Raw genomic sequence first — 23,433 nt, forward strand, 5'->3', positions numbered from 1 at the left:
AATAAATATGATAAGAAATAGATTGATGTATCAGATGACGATTAGTTTAGGAAAGTACGTTAGGAACAAATTAAAGGATTAAAATATTTTAACTGGTAAGCTATTCACTACAATGTATGCATGGCTAGTGGGTGGTCGAATTTTGAAAATTTGAGAAAAAAAATGGTGTTTGGAAACTCGCACTGAGTGAAAGGTTATTGGAGTTGGGTGTATGTGTACTTGAGACCAAAGACAGGTCAGCCATGATCTTACTGCATGATGGAGCAGGCTTGAGAGGCTGAATAGCCTATTCCAGTGTTTTATGCTGAGAGGATTCTATCTTTCCTCTTCAGTTTTTGATTAAGTTGTAGCCCTCCAAATTGCGTGCGCACCTTTCTTGCAACTCCATAAGTGATTAACTCCATTTATGAGGTTACCCTTGCACAACACAAATCACAACTTTTGACTACTGTACATTATTTTCCTCATCTTACTCTACCTTTCAGCAGCCTTTGCCACAGTTGACAATAGTAACCAACATCAATGACTCTTCTCAGCTGTCCAATTTAGATAACTTATTCTCCTTAGTTTCCCTATCATCTATTCAACCATAGTTACCTCCAGCAATGTATTCTCTTTCTGCCCCTGCACTATACCACAAGGGTCCATCCTTGCCCTCACCTCCACATCCTCATCCAACTACTGCCTTTGATGACATAATTCATAGATTTGGGGTCAGCTTTCACAGTAAAATTGATGATACTGATCTCAATTTCTCTTGACTGCTTCATTACAGCTGTCTATCGGTTCTGAAGGATTGCTGGACCTGAAAAAGAATAATGGGTAGGTACTCAAATTGTCAGAATGTGACTAGTGGCGCTCCATAAGGGTCTGTGTTTGGATCTCAAATATTCATATAAATTTTTAACAACTTGAATAAGTGGCATGGAAAGTCGTATATCCATATTTACTGATGGCATAGAGTTAGGCAGCATGGAGACAGTGTAAATGACAGCACAAAATTACCAAGGGATGTTGATAGATGAGCAAAACTGTGGTAGATGATGGTCAATGTAAGCAAGCTTGAGGTGATCCATTTTGGATCAAAAAAGGATAGATCAGAGTGCTTTCTAGATGATATGAAGTTAAATACATTGGAAGGCCAAAGAGACTTGGACATTCAGATGTATAAATCTTTACAATATCATGAACAGATGCAGAAAATAATCAAGAAAACTAATGGAATGCTGGTCTTTATATATGGAGGACTGGAGTAAAAGGATGTAGAAGTTATGCTGCAGCTAATCAAAACCCTGGTTAGACTTACTTAGAGTGAAGTCAGCAGACCTTAAGAAGAGTATGGTCATGGAGGGAGTAAAACGCAGGTTTATAAGAATGATACCTAGACACCAGGGATTGTTTTATGAGAAAGCATTATACAAATTTGGCCTGGTTTTCTAGAATTTAGAAGATTAAGAGGCTATCTGATCAAAATCTTCAAGATAATAACAGGAAGAGACAGGGTAGATAAACTATTTCCACTGGTTGAGCTAATGGTCTATTCCTGTTCTTTTGTCCTATGCCCTACAAAGCTACACCCATTGTGATATTATAGTCCCTCCATCACAAAGTCACAAGTGAGGCTGTTTGCTGATGATACAATTTGCAGGATGGGATCATTCGCCGCTGCTGATTAGCCATTGCCCTTTCACCGCCAAGGACGCTTAGCCCCGCCCATTAGCCACTGAGGACGATTCGCCACCGCAAGTGTTTGCAACTCATTTTTATGTATAACCCAATAAAATGATATTTATTTCATCTTTTTTTTATCAATATGTACTATGTTGTCATATAAATAAGGGGGACTGAGAAGTATGAAAGAACAGGTGGGAGGGAAAACAATCAGTACATAGATATCTTTTCAGTGGCAAATGGTCTCCTGAGGTCAAACGACCCCAGTGAAAAAACGCTGGTGGCGAACCTGCAGTGGCTAATCGGCGGTGGCAAATGTGCTGTGGTGAATCGTCACCAACCCACAATTTGAGACTCCTCAGATACTGAAGCAGTCCATGTTCAAATACAAGATCTGGACAACATCCAATTTGCGTTGACAAGTGACAAGTAACATTCATGGCGTGGGGCTGTTAGTGTTGGACTGGGGTGGACAAATCAGAAGTCACAATGACACCAGGTTATAGTCCAACAGGTTTATTTGAAATCACAAGCTTTCAGAGTGTAGCTCCTTCATCAGGTGACTCCAGGTAACCGGACTCACCCTACAAATACAGAAGCTACAAGAGCAAGTCAGAGGGGAGGTATATTGTGGCAAGTAACATTTCCTGACTCCCTAAAGCCTGTCCACATCTAAAAATTACAAGTTAAGAGTATGATGGAAAACTCTCCATTTACAAGGAGCTTGACACCATCCAGGACAAATCAGTCCACTTGATTGCCACAATATTCACAAGCACCTCCTACCTCCTCCACCGATGCTCAGTAGCAGCAGTGTATACCATCTACAAGATGCGCTGTAGAAATGTGCCAAAGATCTTTAGGCTACACCATCCAAACCCATGACCTCTTCCATCTGGATTGACAAGGGCAGCAGATAACTGGGGATACCACTGTCTGGAAGTTCCTCTCTAAGCCAATTACCACCTTGACTTGGAAATATAATGCTGCTCCTTCTCTGTAGCTGGGTCAAAATCCTGGAATTCCATCCCTAAGGCATTAAGTCTACCTACAGCACAGGGATTGCACCAGTTCAAGGCAGCTCACTACTAACTTTGTTAAGGCAAGCAAGAAATGCTGACCAGCCAGTGATACCCACATTAAAAAATAGCAACAAAAACCACAACCAGAGAGCCCTTTCCTGATGAAGGGCTTTTGCCTGAAGAGGCAATTCTCCTGCTCCTTGACCTGCTGTGCTTTTCCAGCACCACACTCTCAATGACAACACAGAGAACAGGCTATTCTCGACTATACAGTGCAATTAGAAAAGATGAATTAACAATTTTGTTATGTGGGCTCCCTTGGGGAAGAGTGACCATAATACTGTAGAATTCTTCACTAAGACGATGAAGTAGATGAATCTGAAACTAGGGTCCCATAAGAAGAACTACTAAGATGTGAAACGCAAATTAAAAAAGATAGAGTAAGGAATCTTACTAAAAGAGTTGATGCTGTCTAAGCAACGATTAATATTGAAAGAATGCGTGCACGCATTACAAAATTATCCCTGACTGGCACATACATTAAAGAGGAAATAGGACACAACCATTGCTTATAAAATAAACTATAAATAATGGATCCACGGATATTACAGATTATACATCCAAACAGGAGACAGGGCTATTTTAAAAATCTGCAAACGGGGGCAAATTGTTCGATTATGAGGAGAGAAGAGTAAGATTGCAGAGAATATAAAAACAGATCATAAAACCTTCTATAAATATCCAAAAGGGAAAAAGATTTGTCATGTCAAATGCAGGTCCTTTCCAGACAGAAGGAGAAAGTGAGGACTGCAGATGCTGGAGACCAGAGTTGAAAAATGTGGTGCTGGAAAAACGCAGCAGGCCAGACAGCATCTGAGGAGCAGGAGAATCGACGTTTTGGGCAAAAGCCCTTCTTCCCCAAGGGAGCCCTGCCTGAAGAAGGGCTTATGCCCGAAACATCGATTCTCCTGCTTCTCGGATGCTGCCTGGCCTTACAGACGGAAGTCAGGTTATTATTACAGGGCATTAAGAAATGGTAGAAGAATTGAATGCTGTGTTTGTTTTTTTCTTCACAAAAGAAGGTACAAATAATCGCCCAGAAATGTTAAGGAGTCAAGGGTCTACTGAGAGGGCAGATTGAAGAAAATAGTGCTCAAAGAATTCATGGAGTTAAAGGTTGATAAATAACCAGGGCCAGATGACCTAGTCAGCATGGATTTATGAAATGGAAATCGCAGTTGACAAATCTATTGGAAATTATTTGAGAATGTAACTACTGGAGTTGATAAACAGTGAATGTCAGCTACTTGGACTTCCAAAAGGCTTTTGATAAAGTTCTAGTAACAGAGTAGCATTGCATGGAATGGGGGCAGTGTAATGACAATGGGTAAAGAACTGATTGGCAGACAGGCAACATACAGTCCAAATAAACCGGTCTTTTTCCTCAGGGCAGTCTGTGATTAGTGGGATACTGCAGGGATCAATGCTTGGGCCCCAGCTATTCCCAATTTTTTTATTAATGATTTAAGTGAAGGAACTAAACGCAGTATTTCCAAGTTTGTAGACAACACAAAGCTGTTTGGTTTGGGAGGGGGGTGGTGAGGGCAGCAAATTGTGAGGAGGACTCAGATGCTTGACTGAGATTTGTATAAGTTGACTGATTGGGCAAAAGCATGGCAGATGAAGTATAATGTGCATATATGTGAGGTTATCTACTTTACTACCAAAGAGAGGAAGGCAGAATATTATCTGAATGTTGATAGATTGGGAAAGGGAAAGTGTCCTGGATGTCCTTTCGCACACGTTGCTGAAAGCAGATGAAACAAGTGGTAAATAAAGCAAATGGTATATTGGCCTTCATAATGAGTGGTTTCAAGTACAGGCACAGGGATGCAGTTGTACAGAGACTTGGTGAGACCACATGGGGAATACAAATATGGGAGGAAATTATGCAGTGAATGGCAGAACTCTTAGTAGTATCGATATGCAGAGGCATTTGGGTGTGCAGGTCCACAGATTACTGAAGGTGTCAGAAAAGGTGTAAAAAACACCAATGGCATTCTTGCCTTCATTGCAAGGAGCACTGACTACAAAGAATGACAAGTTATGCTACAGCTTTACATACCTTTAGTTAGGCCACACTTGGAATATTGCATACAGTTCTGGTCAGCACAATACCAGGAGGATGTAGATGCTTTGGCGAGGGTACAGAAAAGGTTTGCCAGGATGTTGCCTGGTATGGGGGATGTTAACAATGAAGAAAGGTTGGATAGACTGGTTTGTTTTCACTGGATTGGAAGTGGTAGAGGGGCGATCTGATAGACATTTTGAAAAGTATAAAACCAAGGACTGCAGATGCTGGAAACCAGAGTCTAGATTAGAGTGGTGCTGGAAAAGCACAGCAGGTCAAGCAGCGTCCGAGGAGCAGGAAAATCCACGGTTCGGGCAAAAGCCCTTCATCATGAATAGAGGAATCCTATTCCAGTGCCACTCTAATCTAAACATTTTGAATTCCTGTCTGCCAATTTGGCATGGATAGAATGGAAAGTAACAGGTTTTTTCCCCCCAAGGTGGAGGGGTCAGTTACTAGAGGACACAGGTTCAAGGTGCGCAGTTGGAGGGTTCAAAAGACATGCACATGGCAAGTATTTCACACAAAGGGTGGTGAGTGCCTAGAATGGACTGCTAGAGGTGGTGGTGGATATACACACAATAGCAACATTCAAGAAATACCGGGACGAATACACGAATAGGAAGGCAAAAAAGGGATATGGATCGTATACATTTTTAGTATGGAACAGCAAAATGTGTCATTGCAGGCTTGGAGGGCCGAAGGGCCTGCTTCTTGTGCTGTTTTGTTCTTTGCTCACTGTGACCTCCTTAACTGAGATGGATGTTCTAGCTATGGAGTGACTGCAACGAAGGTTGATCAGACTGACTTCTGGATGGTACGATGTACAAGGAGAGAGTGAATTGGTTCAGACTATATTCACTGGATTTTAGATGAGTGAGGGAGAATCTCATAGAAACCTACTAAATTCTATCGGGTTTAGATAGGATATTGAGGAAGGATGCTCCTTATGACTAGGGAAACCAGACAAGGTGTCACAGTTTAAGGATATGGGGTAAGAACTTAGGTGAGGAGAAATTTCTTCACCCAGAGTCTATTGACCCTGTGGAATTCTCTACCACAAAGTAATTGAGGCCAAAATGTCAAATGTTTTCCAGAGGAATTTTATATAGTCATTAGGACTAAAAGGACCAAAGAGTATGGTGAGAAAGCAGGAACTGAGTGCGATGATCAGCCATGATCATATTGAATGGCAGACAGGCCTCGGGTGCAATGGCCTACTCCTACTGCTATTACCTATGTTTCTATTATTTTCTCACTGCTATCATTCACCTTCTCCCTGCTCTTCCGGTCACAAACTGCTTTTGCCACACAGAATATTGTTAACCTCTCTGTGACAAAAGTGGTAGGCAAGCAGCTTGTGATTAGAGGTACAGTTCCTCACAGATTCTGACTGCTTCAGTAAATTTTCTCTAATTAGTCGCTTGGCAACATGGTCACTTTCAGGTTGCCAGTTTGCTCCCTCCCCAACCTTGTGTATTTTAAGTATTGGTAGTTCAGGAATAAGATCTTGCCTAATGGCAAAACAGATCTAAAGCCAAACAACTCAGTCTTGTTCTTATGTTCATATCGACAAATTACTGGTTTCATTAAACTTTCTTAGGAATAAAAAGCATGTAGGAAACCTAACAATAAAGGAGGATAATAGAAGTGTAGCATAACTTGTTTCATGCAGCTACAATTATGCTACCTTGAATCGTATCCTTGTGAAAAACGTAGGTATAGACTTTGTCATCATCATAAGCAATGAAGACTCCTTTATCCATTGTAAAGTGTTCCCAGAGAATGCTTCTAACAGTGGTGGGAAGGTTCGGGATCTCATATATAGTATCGTTCACCTTTAACACAAGAGTACAATGAAATTCAAAAGGTTATTCAAGTATAAATATACATAGTCATACAAACTAAAAAATTTGGAGACCTTTGAAAATTACAGTAACCTGCACTCTAAATACAAATATTAAAGCCCACTCAAAATACCAAAACAAAGAAATGTGGCAAACTAAACATATATATGGTGAATAAATAATCAATTTTAACTTTATTTGATAATTACTATCGTCAGTAATGAATGAATAAATGAATTTGACACGTGCATTTTACAGTGAATACAGGTAAGATATGATGAAAAGCTTCGAATATTGCCATAATTTGGTGACATTTTAAATAGTTTAAGAATAAAAAAAAACAAAGATATAACTGAAAAACACTCTATTTTCTTTCCACCGCCTCTGCCAGGAGTCCTGAGCTAACTCACCAATGACACCTGTGCCTTTGCTGCCTGATCTGCCACTAACCCCCTCATCCCACCACAGATATGAAATAAGAAATGAGAACTAAAGCACAGTATGATAGTGGCACAATGCCTGATGACTCTGAAAACATTACTTACAGGGCAGTAGACAAGCCCATCGCTCTTGTCATCAATGAATGCCATTCTAGTCCCGCTGGGATCTGGAAAAACTTTACGGATACTGACTGAATGGCGATACTCATTCACATACTGCCAGTCCTCAATATAGAAATATTGGATGATCCCAGTCTAAACAGGAAAGCCATATAAATAGTGTTAATCTTTTCAACATAATCATAAAGAAGTATCAGAGAAGTTAAGTTGCAAGGTACAAAAATACACTACCCAAGATTATGACGAAGTATAATGATGTGGGTACCAGGTGTGAGAAGTATTCCTGATTTTCTTTGAGTACTTCTGGTTAGGGCTACTTATGTTGCATATAAACATCAGAGTGCATGCACATTGTGATATTTTGCAGGGTGAGATGGAAGAGGGTGAAACAGTGGGTGAGAAAGATAGTGTTGACCTGTCATTTGCCAACAAACACCATCAGCAACCTTTTCTTTAAAGTCTGCCTCCTTTTTTAATGGAGCTGATGTTACAAAATCGAATTGAGATTTTGTTGGGGATTGTGACTGCCTTGGAATCATGGTGGGTGATGGGTTGATCAATGTCATCTGTACCATGTCTTCATGAAACTGCCAACAGAGCAAAGTAAAACACTCACAATCCTGGCTACTATCTCCTAAAATCCTACCTCCACTAGGCTTCTTGCCCAAATTCCATCCTTGGAGTAGGCCTGGGACAGAGAATATTTGATCACCTAGATCTCTATTGCTAACTATCCAATGTGACTACAGAAAAGGATTTAACTATTCATTTTATAGCTCCTATGTACATAATAAGTATTGCAAGACATCAATCCGCTATACCTTATATACACTCCTCTTAACTGAAGCATTTTGTATAACTTCAGCTGGACACCCTAGTAGACATTAGCTCTGCTCCTTCATTTTGTCATGGAAGCCAGGTCATTTCTGGCATTCAGAGGGGATTGATCAGAATAGAGGAGAGGAAAGATTTTGTGAGGACAACTGCATAGGAGGACATGAGGGAACTGCAAAAATATTGCAGCAAATGAAGAGTCAAATGTGATCTTGCTCAGGTTTAGAAAGCGACAGATTTTTTTTAAACCAAGGATGGACATAGAAGGAACCACTGGTAAAGGATTTGATGATGTAAGGTTGAAAAGAGATGAACAAAGATGGCCTTGTCTTTTGACCATGGGCAAAAAGTGGTCACAAAAAGGTGAGAAACATCATACAACAACTGACTCTTTGCATGCAACCAGAGACTCTTCCAGTTTCCTTTTTAACTATATGATGCCAACAAGATTCTAATTAGGGTTCAATGAAAGAATAAAATCAGAAAAATGTGACTGATTCAAATTTTAATGCAGTGTGTCCCAGATTAAAGAAGAGAGTAGTATAGAAGGAAGCTATTTCATCCAACAAATCTGCACTATGCTTTCTGCCTCCACCAAGAGATTTCCTTTTTTGTCTCTAATTTGTTTGCTGTTCCTTTGATCATTTGTTTCCTGGTAATTTGCCTCTAGAAGACCTTTACATTCCTTCCCATGTTAGCCCCCAAATCTATTCTCATTCTAAGTCCTTACCCTTTTATTTTCACTTTTCCAATATACATTTTATGTTCAGCCAGATACTCTTCAGTGTTACTTTGCTGACATCTGTACCTAGCCTGTATTTACATAATGCTCTCTTTAAAGGCTACATTTCTGCCATCCAGTCTTTTGACTCCAATTTATCTAGGCCACGTCAGTCCTCAATTTCCTGAAATCAGAAGGTTGTGGTCCAATTTTCACTTCAGAGACTTGAGCACAAAAATGCAGGCAGATATTCTGGCACAGTACTGAGGGAATGCTGCACTGTTGGAGTTGTCACCTATGGATGAGACATTAAATCAACCTCTAATCAATCTCTCTTAGGCAAGTTATTTTCTACCCCCAAAATTGTGGTGACCTACAAATTTGTGAAATAACACATCAGCTTCTCTACTGTTTAATATGGCACTTACATCTGTTCCATAGACTAAGAAATCAGCAGTAAGTGCGTGGCATGTAACTCGGTATTTGTCATCATGTCCTGGAAAAAGACGAGTTTCTCTTTCCTCCTGAGCTTCAATGCCTTCCATTTCAATCTGTAACCAAGACAGCAAGGGTCACAACCTTCTCAATGCCAAATAAACCAAATATTCACTTACTACAAGAATGCAGAATTTCAATTTGAATAAATTGAAATCACCATCCAACATTAAAATAAAGAAAGGTACAACATCACATATATACCATAATTCTCAATTTTATTGTATGGTAATAGGAGTTTAGAACAGCATAGCACCCCAATAAAAGGGTCAACACACCTGAAATAATTTTTTTTGGCATTCTAAAATACACCAGTTCTGATGATATAGAAGCCGAGTGCTCATATCCTGAGATAACAAGGATACTTTATTTTAAAACACTCTACATGGGAATGGGCCAAATTATACAGAGTGATTAATGTTTTTCTGCCATGAAGAGCACTGCACCCACAGTCCATGAATATTATTCTGACTTTCCTCTTGGCCTGTCCCACTGCTTTGATTCCCCACTGTCAGAAACACTAAGTTTCTACTCATACTGTCCTTGAGAAAAAAAATGTAATAATTCTATTAATCATTGTCTAACCCATATTAGCCCTCTTCAATAAATATTGATGTAGCACCCCAATAAAAAGTGTCAACACACCTGAATTAATTTTTGTCATTCTAAAATATACCAATTCCAATGATCTAGAAGCTGTGTGCTCATATCCAGAAGTTACAAGGACACTTTATTTAAAAAAAAAGTATGGGAACAGGCCAAATTATACTCCATCTAACCCGACCTGGTCAATATTTGAGAGTTCATGTCGTTACCCAAGGCTTTGACAGGGTTTTCTTCCTGGAAATTGAACAAAATCCACAATAAACCTGAAAGATCTTCAATCACAGTAATGGCTTTTAATTCTGAGGTTTTCTGATCAGTATAAAAAGTGCAATTAAAAGGACTTTGGAACAAACATTAATTTTCAGGATCATCAGATGCACTTCTTCTGAAAAGTTCTCAGAAAAGGATTCATTTGTCTCACAGGAAAATGAGTGCAACATTCAATGAATGTTTTTATCTGCTCCAGTCATAAATAATGCAATAGGCTTGAAAGCTTTACATCACAGATACATAATGTTCATCAAGCACAATGTACTAATTGTAAACAGATTTTTACTAATAAAGGGTAATCAGGTGTTATTTTTCAAAATGTCCAAAAGCTGATAATAGCAAGCAAACAATCCTTATTTATCATGCAGTGTTTTAGACATCTTCCATTTATTAGTTTTGAATTGTTTTCTCCTTATGTCCAGGACAGTGGGCCCCCTTTTGTTTGCCATGCATATTAATGGTTTGAATGAGAATATAGAAGGCATGGTTAATAAGTTTATGGATGATACTAAAATTAGTGGCATAGGAGACAGTGAAGAAGATTTTCTAAGATTTCAAAGGGATCTTGATCAAATGGATCAATGGGCTGAAAAATGGCAGATGGAGTTCAATCTGGATTGATGGGAGCTATTGCATTTTGGTACAACAAACAAGGGTAGGGCTTATACAATGAATGATAGTGCCTCCAGTAGTGTTGTAGAACAGAGGGTCCTTGGAATTGAGGTACACAATTCTTTGAAGTTTGCATCACATATAGACAGGATGGTTAGAAAGTGTTTGGTATGCTTGCCTTCATTGCTCAGTCTTTTAAGGACAGGAGTTGAGAATTTATGTTAAGGTTGTACAGGACATTGGTGAGGTCTCTTCTGGAATACTGTGTCTAGTTCTGGTTGCCTAGTTATAGAAAGGATAGAGTTATAAAGAAAGGTTGGATAGGCTGGGCCTATTTTCGTTGTAGCATAGAAGGTTGAAAGGCGACCTTATGAAATTTATAAAATCACGAGGTGTATAGAGTTAATGGTAGTTGTCTTTTCCCTAGGATGGGGGATTTCAAGTATATGGAGAGCATTTTTAAGGTGAGAAGAGAGCTTTTTAAAAAAGACATGAGGGCAACATTTTTACACGGAGGATGGTTTGTGTGTGGAATGAACTTCCTGAGGAAATGGTGGATGTGAGAAAAATTACAACATTTAAAAGACATTTGGAAAATGACATGAATAGGAAAGGTTTGGAGAGATATTGGCTGGGAGCAGTCAGGTGGAACTAGTTTAGTTTGGGATTAAGTTTAGTATGGACTGATTGGACCGAAGGGTGTGTTTCCATGCTATATGACTGTATGACAATTTTGTAAGTAGGTTCAGAAATGTAATTTTTAAAAATTAACGCAAAGTTCTTAGTACATCTAATTCTAAGTCTACATTTGAAAATTTGCTATGGGCAGAAAAAAAGCAGTCCTGATCTGTCCACCAACTGCTGGCTTGCATTAAACCATAAGAATTAGGAGCAAAATCAGGCCATCTGGCTATTGTCTCTTCTATTCAACAGATCATGGCTGATTTGATGATCTTCAGTTCCACTTTACTGCCTTATTCCCATAACCCTTGATTTCCTTAATGATAGAATAATTGTCTATCTCAATAACAGAATATATGCTTACTAAGCAAATCATCAAGTATAAAGTGCATATGGTCAAAACAGAAAATTTATAAAATAAAGTATAATCAATAATGACCATGAAATTGAATAGGCACATGTTTCTTCTGCAAAAGAGGCAATGGATTTTTAATGTGTGTCTGATGACAAGAGGACAAACTGAATTACAGGATTGGACTTCATTTGATGGAATAGGTGAGCTTCCAACACTATTTAGGCATCCAGTGATAGTTCACAAGTTTGGTGAAATGCAGTTAGACCCAGTCTCTGAGGGAAGGCGAACCCTGGTTATCACAGGAATAAAAAATGTAAATTTTTTCTTACCAGTACTTTAGTGGTACCCAACAGTACCTTTAAGAATCTGTACTATTATTAAACAATTCAATCAGGGTCATATAACTGATATTAGGGTGCAAGAAACCAACACCTAGGTCAGATGGACACCTCGGATGCAAAAAAAATGCCTGTACTCAATTTTGGTAGCCAATACAATGCTATGGAGATCAGAAATTAATCTTAACATTTTTATTGTTCTTATCTATTATGTTCAATTCTCCAACTCATCCATCTGTATTCTCTCTCAACTAGTCCAAGTTCAGCTTCAATTCATCACTCCATTGTGAGCATATGGTAAAGACAGTCACAGAAATGACATCAGCCAAACTCAGCTTTGTTATTTCAATTTTCATGTAGCAGCATATAATGTAGAATTTAAAGAATGCAGAATTTAGATACTGAAAGAAGCTCAGTCCTACCGTTCACTTTGAAATAGGTGTGTCCACAAAGAGAATGAGTAAATACATTTTAAAACCTGTTACTTCAACATATGTAATTAACTCCTTTACTGATCTATTATAGAAATAAGAACACAGGAGACTATTTAACCCATTACCTTTACCAGTGCTAGGTCTTCAACTGAAGGTAATACTCTAATTCCATTTCATTGCACTGTTTGCATTCCTTTTTGAATATCTCCTTTTAAAAATGTAATCATTTAATATGCTATAATCTCTGCCATAACTGTTAACTTTGTAAAGCATTCAGTAAACTTGCATGGAAAAAAAATCACTTAGTTAAATCTTCATCCACTAATTTTATATATTTACCATGTTAAAAACATTTCTTAATTCTGAAGACCTCTATTTGTTTCACAGTTAATGTGTGTCTAAGTGGGGAATCCAATATGACATTTTCTTCAGATCTATGGCATGTGATTCACTTTAGCCAGAGGTACACACGAGTGATATGGTATGGCCATCATATTATCTGGCTTGGAAATTTCAGGAGAAGGAATGAGGAGTGTTGTATTAAAATTATTAGGAAACTGGGACAAAATAATTTTGACAGAAATTTTTGTGAAAATAGTTATATGAAAATGGCCTTGAAATTATACTGTATACTAACAACATACACTTGTTTAATGCATTCGCCTGAAATTTCTTTGTTATTTCAGAGGAATTAATTAAAAGAAATTGATTAATACCTGGTCTAAAATAGTAACAAACATATTTTAGACAAATTAAGTAATTTGTATGGTACGCTCCGACAGTGCAATGATTAGAATAATCATTGTAATATTTTTTCTTACTGATTTTATCTCAAATGCATTAAATAAAAACATGCAATAACTCAGTTGGACAAATGTCACCTTTAAACTAAAATAATACTTATTGACTTGCTGATTCCAATAAACTGTGCTTTCTGAACAACTTGCATTATACCTGCTGAGTAACTGGGAGCATAAAATCGATGTTGGAACTGATCTACAAATGAAAAAACAAAATTATTAGGCTTTAGTGTTAGTCAGAATGTATTATAGGGAACTTGGACTAAAATCATTGGTGAGGTTAAGCCTAACTATAGCACTTACGTTGGACTGGTGGACTATGTAAAATAACATAATGCTGAACGTTCTGTCGCTCTGATCTCAACAATCGACTAATGAAATCAGATAACAGTCAATAATATTGCCTGCCCAAGAGACAGCAGTTCCACTTTTCTTAGGGACATTACTGGGTTGGAGACATTATTTTGTTAAAATTAAAATTTATTTTAATTTAGTACTTGTATCAAAACTAAATTCTGACGACACATGTTTAATGTCTAGCACATTAATTTCATTGGTGAGATCAAAACGTATGTTAAATGTATGTTTTTTGCATGAAAAAGCCCTAACTTCATGAAAAGATTCAATTAAAGACAGATGCAAATTTACACCAACGCTTTCATGATAAAGAGGCTATCAGTGAATTGTTTAGGCATGTAGACCGGAGTTTTGAGCTTTCATTAAGTATTAGTTTCTCATTTCTCTAGTTTACTAACAAGCAGCAAAGCAAGTGTCTTTCATTTATCACTCCAGGAGGTTACTGCAAACAGGCTCGAAAACCACAGTTGAATGCAAAGCAATTATAACTACCAAAAATAAAATTAAACAAATAAAAAAACAGAAGTATTGAACTTTTATATTGGTTAAAAAAGAGAAACATGGGGCCAAAGCTTTTCAATTTAAATGTTTTAATTGTTTGAAATTTGGCATTCTTGATTTTGTAATGACAATTGCAAGATGAAAACCTTTGGTATCATATGGATTCAGGACAAAAGTTGGTCATTTGGCCCCTTGAGCCTGCACTATCTTTCAATAAGATCGTAGCAGATCTATTTGCATTTCAAAATGCTCATCCCATCTATGCCTAATAAGCTATGAGTCGCTGATTTAACAAGAATCTACCTAAATCTGCTTTGAAAATATTCAATGACCCTGCCTCCATCACCTTCCAAAGTAGCATGTACTAAGAAACCTCCTCTCATCGCTGTTCTAAAAGCACATCCTTTAATTTCCAAATAGTGATCCAGAGTCCCAGACTCAGCCATGAGAGGAAACATTATATCCAAGTCCACTTTGTCAAGATGAACCAGGATTTTATACACTTCAATCACAGCCTCACTGTTCTAAATTTCAGTGATAACAAGATCAGTCTTCTAATCTTTTCTCATAAGACAATCCACTCAGTCCAGCTATCAATCCGGTAAATTTTCTTTAAATTACTACCAATGCATGTCTCTGAGCTGTGTTCACATCTCTCGCTGTAGTTTCTTGCAATCTTGGGAAGAGCGATTGCCATGTCACGTTGTGATGAATCCAGATAAGATGCTTTCTACTGTGCATCTTTAAAAATTGGTAAGAGTCAGTGTGGACATGCTGAATTTCCTTAGCCTCCTGAGAAAGTAGAGGCATTATTGTGCTTTCTTGACCGACATGGGTGGACCAGGACAGATTTTTTGTGATTGTTACTCCCAGGAACTTGACACTGTGGATCATCTCCACCTCAGCACCATTGATGCAGACGGGAACATGATATCCATTCCGCTTCGTGAAGCGAATGACCAGCTCTTTCGTTTTACTGACATGGAGGGAGAGATTGCTGTCTTTACACCATGCTACTAAGCTGTCCATCTGTTTCCTGCATTCTATCTCAATCTTGTTAAAGATCCGACCTAGAACAGTGTCGTCAGCAAACTTGTAAATGAAGTTGGGGTGGAATTTGGCTACACTGTCATGTGTGTTTAAGGAGTCCAGTTGGGGGCTGAGTTCACAGCCTTGCAGAGCATCAGCGTTTAAGATTATCATGGAGCAGGCACTGCTACCTGTTCTTACTGATTGTGATCTGTGGGTGAGGTTGAGGATCCAGTTACAGAAGGGAAAGTCAAGACCTAGGTCTCTAAATTTGGTGATGAATTTGTTAGGAATTATGGTGTTGAGGATCTAACTGTGTTCAATACATAGGAGCCTGATGTAGGAATCTTTGTACTCTAGATGTTCCAGAGATGAATAGGAACTGAAAAGTGTGGCACTGGAAAAAGCACAGCAGGTCAGCTGGCATCCGAGGAGCTGGAGAGTTGATGTTTCGGGCATAAACCTTTCATCAGGTATGCAGAAGGGGAAGTGGGCTGAGAGATAAACCGGGGAGTTGGCCTGGGGCTGAAGGGGAAGGTAGGTGGGATGGTGATAAGTAGTTGCAGATAGGGGCTGATTGTGAAAAGTCAGTGGGAAAGGTGGAGCGGATGGGTGGGAAGGAAGATGGACAGGTGGGTCACGTCAAGAGGGTGGTGCTGAGTTGGAGGTTGAATCTGGGATGAAGTGGAGGTGGGGAGATTTGGAAACTGGTGAAGACAATGCTAATGCCGTGTGGTTGCAAGGTCCCGAGGCAGAAGATGAGGTGTTCTTCTTCCCGTTGGCGGGTGGCTTTGATTCGGTGGTGTAGGCTGCCCAGGATTGCATGTCCTTAGGGGGTGTGAGGGGCGTTGAAGTGGTTGGCCACTAGGGCTGTTTGCTGCATGCAGACTAGAGATGTTCCCTGAACTGCTCCTTCACATCTCATAGAACATAGAACAGTACAGCACAGTACAGGCCCTTTGGCTCTCGATTTTGTGCCAGCCTTTTATCTAAGGTCAGACTAAACTACATACACTTCATTGTACAATCTTCCATGTGCTTATCTAAGAGCTGCTTAAAATGTCCCTAATGTATCTGACTCTACTACCACTGCCAGCATTGCATTCCATGCACCCACCATTCTCTGTGTAAAGAAGCTACCTCTGTCATCTCCCCTAAACCTTCTTCCAATTATGCTCCCTTGTGATAGACATATCCACCTGAGAAAAAAGTCTCTGGCTATCCACTCTATCTATGCCTCTCAGCATCTAGTATACCTCTATCAGTTAACTTCTCATCCTTCTTCCCTCCAATGAGAAAAGCCCAAGCTCCCTCAATCTTTCTTCATAAGACATGTCCTCCAGTCCAGACAGTATTCTGGCAAATCTCTTCTGGTAAAGCTTCCACATCCCTCCGATAATGAGGCGACCAGAACTGAACACAATATTCCAAGCATGGTCTAACCAGGGCTCTATAGAGCTGCAGCATAACCTCGCAACTCTTAAATTCAATCTCCCTGCTAATGAAAGCCAATACACTATACGCCTTCTTGACAACCCTATCAACCTGGGTGGCAACTTTGAGGGATCGGTGGACATGGATCTCAAGATCTCTGTTCGTCTATACTGCCAAGAATCCTGCCTTTAACCCTGTATTCTGCATTCAAATTCGACCTTGCAAAGTGAATCACTTCATACTTTTCCATCTGTCACTTATCAGCCCAATTCTGCATTCTGTCAATGTCCCATTGCAACCTACAACAGCCGTCCACACTACCTACCACTACATTAACCTTTGTATTATTGGTAAACTTACTAACCCACCCTTCCACTTCCTCATCCAAGTCACTTATAAAAATCACACAGCATTGGTCACCGAGCTCCAGGTTGAATACTTTGCATCTACCACCACCCTCTGTCTTCAATGGACCAGTTAATTCTGTACTCAGCCAGCCTGATTTCCCTGTATGCCATTCCTCCTTACTTTCTGAATTAGCCTACCATGGGGAATCTTATCAGACACCTTGCTAAAACCCCTGTACTCCACATCAATTGCTCTACTTCAATGAATTTTGTCACATCCTCAAAGAATTCAATCAGGTTTGTGAGGCATGACCTGCCCCTCAAAGCCATGCTGACTATCTTTAAGCAAGCTATAGTTTTCCAAACAATCATAAATCCTTACTCTCAGAATTCTCTCTAATACTTTACCCACCATAGACGTGAGACTGACTGGTCTATATTCCCAGGATTATCCCTATTTCTTTTCTTGAACAAGGGAATAACATTTGTCACACTCCAACCATCTGGTACTACTCCAGTAGACAGTTAAGGTACAATCATTATCACCAAAGGCACATCAATCTCTTCTCTCGCTTCCTGTATTAACCTCAGGTATACTCAGTCTGGCCCTGGAGATTCATCTACCCTTAGGATTTTCAAAATTTCAGTACATCCTCCTTCTTAACATCAACCTGTTCAAACATATCAGTCTTTCATTTTGTCCTCCAAAACGTCAAGATCCTTCTCAGTAGTGAATGAATTAAGGACCTCCTCGACCACAAGGAGCAAGTTCCCTCCACTATCCCTGATCGGCTCCAACCTCACCTTGAACATCCTCTTGTTCCTCACGTAAGTGTAGAATGCCTTGGGATTTTCCTTAATCTTACCCACTAAAGCTTTTTCATGCCCTTTCTAACTCTCCTAAGTCCATTCTTCAGTTCCTTCCTGGCTATCTTGTAACTCTCTACAGCCCTGTCTGATCCTTGCCTCCTCAACCTTAAGCAAGGTCCCTTCTTTCTCTAGACTAGATGATCCACATTCCTTGCCACCCAAGGTTCTTTCAAGGACCATCCCTTCCTTGCCTCAGTGGGACAAACCGTCCAGCATTATAAGCAAGACCTCCACATTTCTGTCAGGCATTTCCCTGAGAACATGTGTTCCAATTTAGGCTGCCTGGTTCCTGCCTAATAGCATTGTGCTTCCCCCTCCACCAATCAAATACTTTCCCATATCCCTCTCCATGAGTATAGTAAAGGTCTGGGTGTTGTGATCACTATTACCAAACTGCTCTCCCACCGAGAGATCTGACACCTGGCCTGGTTTGTTGCCAAGCACCAAATCTAATATGGCCTCCCCTCTCGTCAGCCTATCTACACATTGAGTCAGGAACCCTTCCTGGACACTCCTGACAAAAACTACTTTATCCAAACTATTTGAACTAAGGAGGTTCCAATCAATATTAGGCAAGTTAAAGTCACACATGACAATAACCCTATGCACCCTCTCGAAACCCTTCCTATAATGAGGTGACCAGAACTGAACATAATATTCCGAGAGTGGTCTAACCACAGCTCCAAAGAGCTGCAGCATAACCTTATGGCTCTTAAACTCAATCCCCATTAATGAAAGCCAACACACCAGAAGCCTTCTTGACAGCCCTAATAACTTTCCTGCACCTTTCCAAAATCAGCCTCCCAATCTGCTTCACTGTGTCTCTGTTGCTATTGGGGGGATCTGCAGAAAACTCTCAACAAAGTGGCTCATATTATCTCCTCATATCTTGACTCAGTCCTGCTCCCCCAACTCTCCCCATATACATCCAGAACACTATCCATGCCCTCCACGACTTCTGATTTTTCGGCTCTCATCACCTCATCTTCACCATAGACATCCAGTCCCTGTACGCCTCCATCCCCCATGATGAAGGCCTAAAAGCACCCTGTTTCTTCCTCTCCCGCTGTCCAAAGCAGTACCCCTCCACCAACACTCTCATTTGATTGGCGGAACTGGTCCTCAACCTCACCAACTTCTCCTTCAAATCCTCCCACTTCCTACAGACAAAAGGAGGTGGCCAAGAGCACCCGTGTGGGCCACAACTATGCTTGCCTCTTTGTGGGCTACATGGAACAGTCCCTCTTCTGTAGCTACACTGGAATCATTCCCCACCTTTTCTTCCACTACACCGACGATTGTAACAGCACCACTTCATGTTCCCACAAGGCAGTTGAACAGTTCATCAACTTCATCAAGACCTTCCACCTTGACCTCATGGTTCACATGGACCACCTCCAACACGTTTCTCCCTTCCCGGATCTCTGAGTCTCCAGTGACTGACATCTATTTTAAACACACCGACTTCCACAGCTACCTTGAATATACCTCTTCCAAAAGCCCCCCTTGTAAAAACGTGATCTCTTACTCCACATCTACTACATCGGCTCCCAGGAGCAATTTCACTGCAGTACACCCAAATGTCTTCTTATGTCAAGGATGGGTTAACTCCAGGAAGGGTAAGAGAGGTAGGCAACTAGTGCAGGAGTCTTTTGTAGATACACCCATTTCAAACAGGTATGCTGTTTTGGAAAATGTAGGTGGTGATGGATCCTCAGGTGGACGTATCACGAACAGCCAAGTTTCTGGTGTTGAGACTGGCTCTAATGCAACAAGGGGTACTTCGGCTTCCAAAAGATCAATTGTGTCAGGGGATTCTGTAGTCCGAGGTACAGACAGATGTTTCTGTGGCCAGCAGAGAAAAAGCAGAATGTTGTATTTCCCTGGTGCCAGGATCAAGGATGTCTCAGAGAGGGTGCAGAATGTTCTCATGGGGGAAAAGGGCCAGCAGGAAGTCATTGTCCACATTGGAACCAATGATATAGGAAGGGAAAAGGTTGAGATTCTGAAGGCAGATTACAGAGAATTAAGCAGAAATTTAAAAAGGAGGTCCTCAAGTGTAGTATAATGTTCCATGATAAAAAATGCTACAGGAAGGATAGAAAGGGAGGCAAGAGAGGAGGGGGAGTGGCATTTTTGGTAAGGGATAGCATTACAGCTGTGCTGAGGGAGGGTATTCCCGGAAATACATCCAGGGAAGTTATTTGGGTGGAACGGAGAAATAAGAAAAAAAATAAGAAAGGGTTCAGAAAAGATTTACAAGGATGTTGCCAGGGTTGGAGGATCTCAGCTACAGGAAGAGGCTGAACAGGCTGGGGCTGTTTTCCCTGGAGCCTCAGAGGCTGAGAGGTTTATAAAATTATGAGGGGCATTGATAGTCTTTTCCCTGGGGTCGGGGAGTCCAGAACTAGAGGGCATAGGTTTGGGGCGAGAGGGGAAAGATATAAAAGAGATCTAAGGGGCAATTTTTCACGCAAAGGGTGGTACGTGTATGGAATGAGCTGCCAGAGGATGTGGTGGAGGCTGGTACAATTGCAACATTGAAGAGGCATTTGATGGGTATATGAATAGGAAGGGTTTGGAGGGATATGGGCTAGGTGCTGGCAAAGGGGACTAGATTGAGTTGGGATATCTGGTCGGCATGGAATGGGTGGACCAAAGGGTCTGTTTCCATGCTGTCCATTTCTATGACTCTAATACCGCAATTTCCCTTCCCACATAAAGAACAATGCCCTCTATCACATCTCCTCTACTTCTTGCATCTTCGCCCTCGAACCCAACCCCACACCCCCAACTGCAACGAGGATCGAAACCCCTGGTCCTCACATCTCATGAATTTCCAGATACAGCAACATTTTACCACCGACAGTCAGACTCCATCACTAAAATTATATTTCCCTCCACACCCATATTAACATGCCACAGAGACCATTCCCTTCCTGATTCCCTTGTTAGGTCCACACTCTCCACCAATCCACCCTCTACACCCAGCATCTTCCCCTGCCCGTGCACAATGTACGAGACCTGCACCCATACTTGTCCCCACACCTCCTTTCAAGGCCCTAAAGGATCACTTCAAATCTGGTCGAGATTTTCCCCTGCACATCCTCCCATTCGTCTACTGCATCCATTGCTCTCAGTGTGGTCTCCTCTACATCAGGGAGCCAGTGCGCCAACTTGCTGAGCAGTTCAGGGATCATCTCTGGTCGGCATGCACCAAATAATCCCACTGCCCTGTGGCCAACAACTTCAACTGCCTCAGGAACATGCAAATTCTGGGCCTGCTCCACCGCCAAATTAAAGCCACTTGCCAAGGAGAGGAAGAATATCTCATCTTCCACCTCAGGACCCTATAACCATATAGCATCAACACTGACTTCACCAAATTTCCACATCCCTCTCCCCATCCCCCACCGCATCCCAGATCCAACCCTCCAACTTGGCACTGCCGTCCTGACCTGACCCATTTGTCTATCTTCCTTCCCATCCATCTGTTCCAACCTCTCCACAGGCCTATCATAATCACGTCCTACCTTTCCCCATCCCCATATTTTTCTCTCAGCCCCCTTCACCCTCCACATTCCTGATGAAGAGCTTATGGCAGAAACATTGACTCTCCTGCTCCTCGGACGCTGCCTGGCCTGCTGCGCTTTCTCCAGCACCAGACTTTTCAACTGTCTCTCCAGCATCTGCAGTCCTCATTTTCTCCAGGGAGGAGTAGAGCCAGGGAGATGGTGTCTGCTTGTTGTATAGGTAGGCAAATTGCAAAGGATCAAAGCAATCTGATAGGTTGGATGCGAGCCACGATTAACCTCTCAACGCACTTCATAATTGTAGAATCAGAGCTACTGGACAGTAGTCATTGAGGCATACTGCATGATTTTTCTTTGGCACTGGGATGATGGTGGTCTTTTTGAAGTCGGTTGGGACTTCAGGTCGAAAAAAGGAGGTTAAAGATGTCAGCAAATACTCCTTCTTGCTGTTCCACACAGGATCAGAGTGCATTGCTAGGGACTCCATCTAGACCAGTTGCTTTATGTATGTTCATTCTCAAGAAGGCCGATCTAATGTCTGAGGCAGTGACCATGGGTACAGGTACATCTGAGGCTAATGGGACTGGTGATATTGATTCACTGGCCTTCTGTTCAGAGCAAGTGTAGAATGCATTGGGCTCATTGTGTAGGAATGCATTGTTGCTCATGATTCTGTTTGATTTGGCTTTGCAGCCTGTAATGTAGTGTAAACCTTGCCACAAATGATGGGTGTTCATATCATTATTCTGGTTCTCAACTTTGTTTGGTATTGCCTCTTGGTATCTCCAATGGCCTTCCAAAAGCATACCTGGATTTCCTGCATAGGTCAGGGTTGCCCATCTTGAATGCCTCAAACCCAGACTTCTGCAGTGACTGTTTCTCCCGGTTCATCCATGGTTTCTGGTTTGGGAACATTCGGATTAACTTCTTCAGCATGCAGTCTTCTACACACTAATGAAGTCTGTAGTGGTAGTGGTATACATGTGTACATTGGCTGCAAAGTTCTTGAATATGGACTAATCCACTGACACTAAGCAGTCCCGTATAAGCCCTACCGTTGCCGCAGACTAACATTGCACTACTTTCTGTACTGGGTTCTTACACTTAATTTCTGCTTGTAAGCCAAGAGTAGAAGCAGTGTTGTGATCTGATTTTCCAAAATGCATATGGGGGATGGAGCAGTAGGCATCTTTGATAGTTGTATAGCAATGATCAAAATGTTTGGACCTCTGGTGGGACAAGAGAGGTGTTGATGGCACCTTGGTTAATCTTAATTTGCATTAAAGCTCTAGATCTAGAAATGTAGGGTGATATTCTTTTCACAAAAGTGTGTGCACTCTATATTAGGCAAACAAAAACTGATCTGACCTGAATCTCTCGATAGGTTTGTCTAATGAAACTTAACTGAAAGTATTGTTTTGTACATATGTGACAAACAATTGAGCAAAAATAGTTTTATCAAACTAAAAAACTGCAAAAATCTAGTACAAAGGAATCATTTATTTTTACACAGAAAAGTACTAAAATTCATTTTTGCATGAGGTCAAAGTTCAGAGTCAAATAACCATTTACCAGTGTTTGAAAAAAAATGCAAAAATTTGAACATGTGGATATTTACCATGTGTAGCTGAACTCTTCCCTCAAAAAGCACTGCTGCGTAATCAGAATTTAAGCACATACTGGTCACGGTGCCCAGATACTCCATGTCTTTTAGCTTCTCCGCTCCTAAAAATTCAAAAAGTAACAAGCCAGTCAGGACGCTTTGGATTTTAAAAAATCATTCTATAACACCACCACTTGGTTCCTGTTCGCAATACATCCTTACGAACAAGGATAAATGAGGTGAACTAAAACAGTCCAATGACATCAAGGCAACATGTGGCTAAGTGTGATATCAAGGAGCCCAAACAAAACCGAATTCAATCGGAATCAGCATAGCAGAGTACAAAGGACAGTGATTGTGGCTGTAGGAAGTGGTTCACTCT

General features: G+C 40.7%; 1 protein-coding gene across 3 annotated transcripts in view; it reads right to left on the reverse strand.

The window, feature by feature from the left end:
* wdr19 (WD repeat domain 19) overlaps nt 1–23,433 on the reverse strand; it is a 166,918-nt gene that overhangs the window by 74,976 nt on the left and 68,509 nt on the right. For 2 of the 3 annotated variants that reach the window (XM_060824812.1, XM_060824829.1), the window contains 5 exons: nt 23,067–23,173; nt 13,532–13,573; nt 9,215–9,337; nt 7,217–7,366; nt 6,515–6,662 (listed from right to left, as the gene is read on the reverse strand). In XM_060824812.1, the coding sequence (XP_060680795.1) occupies nt 6,515–6,662; nt 7,217–7,366; nt 9,215–9,337; nt 13,532–13,573; nt 23,067–23,173 (570 nt within the window). The remainder of the gene's footprint in view (nt 1–6,514; nt 6,663–7,216; nt 7,367–9,214; nt 9,338–13,531; nt 13,574–23,066; nt 23,174–23,433) is intronic. The other variant, XM_060824819.1, reaches the window with a different exon arrangement.

This window comes from Hemiscyllium ocellatum, chromosome 1 (genome assembly GCF_020745735.1).
Source record: "Hemiscyllium ocellatum isolate sHemOce1 chromosome 1, sHemOce1.pat.X.cur, whole genome shotgun sequence".
Lineage (NCBI taxonomy): Eukaryota > Metazoa > Chordata > Chondrichthyes > Orectolobiformes > Hemiscylliidae > Hemiscyllium > Hemiscyllium ocellatum.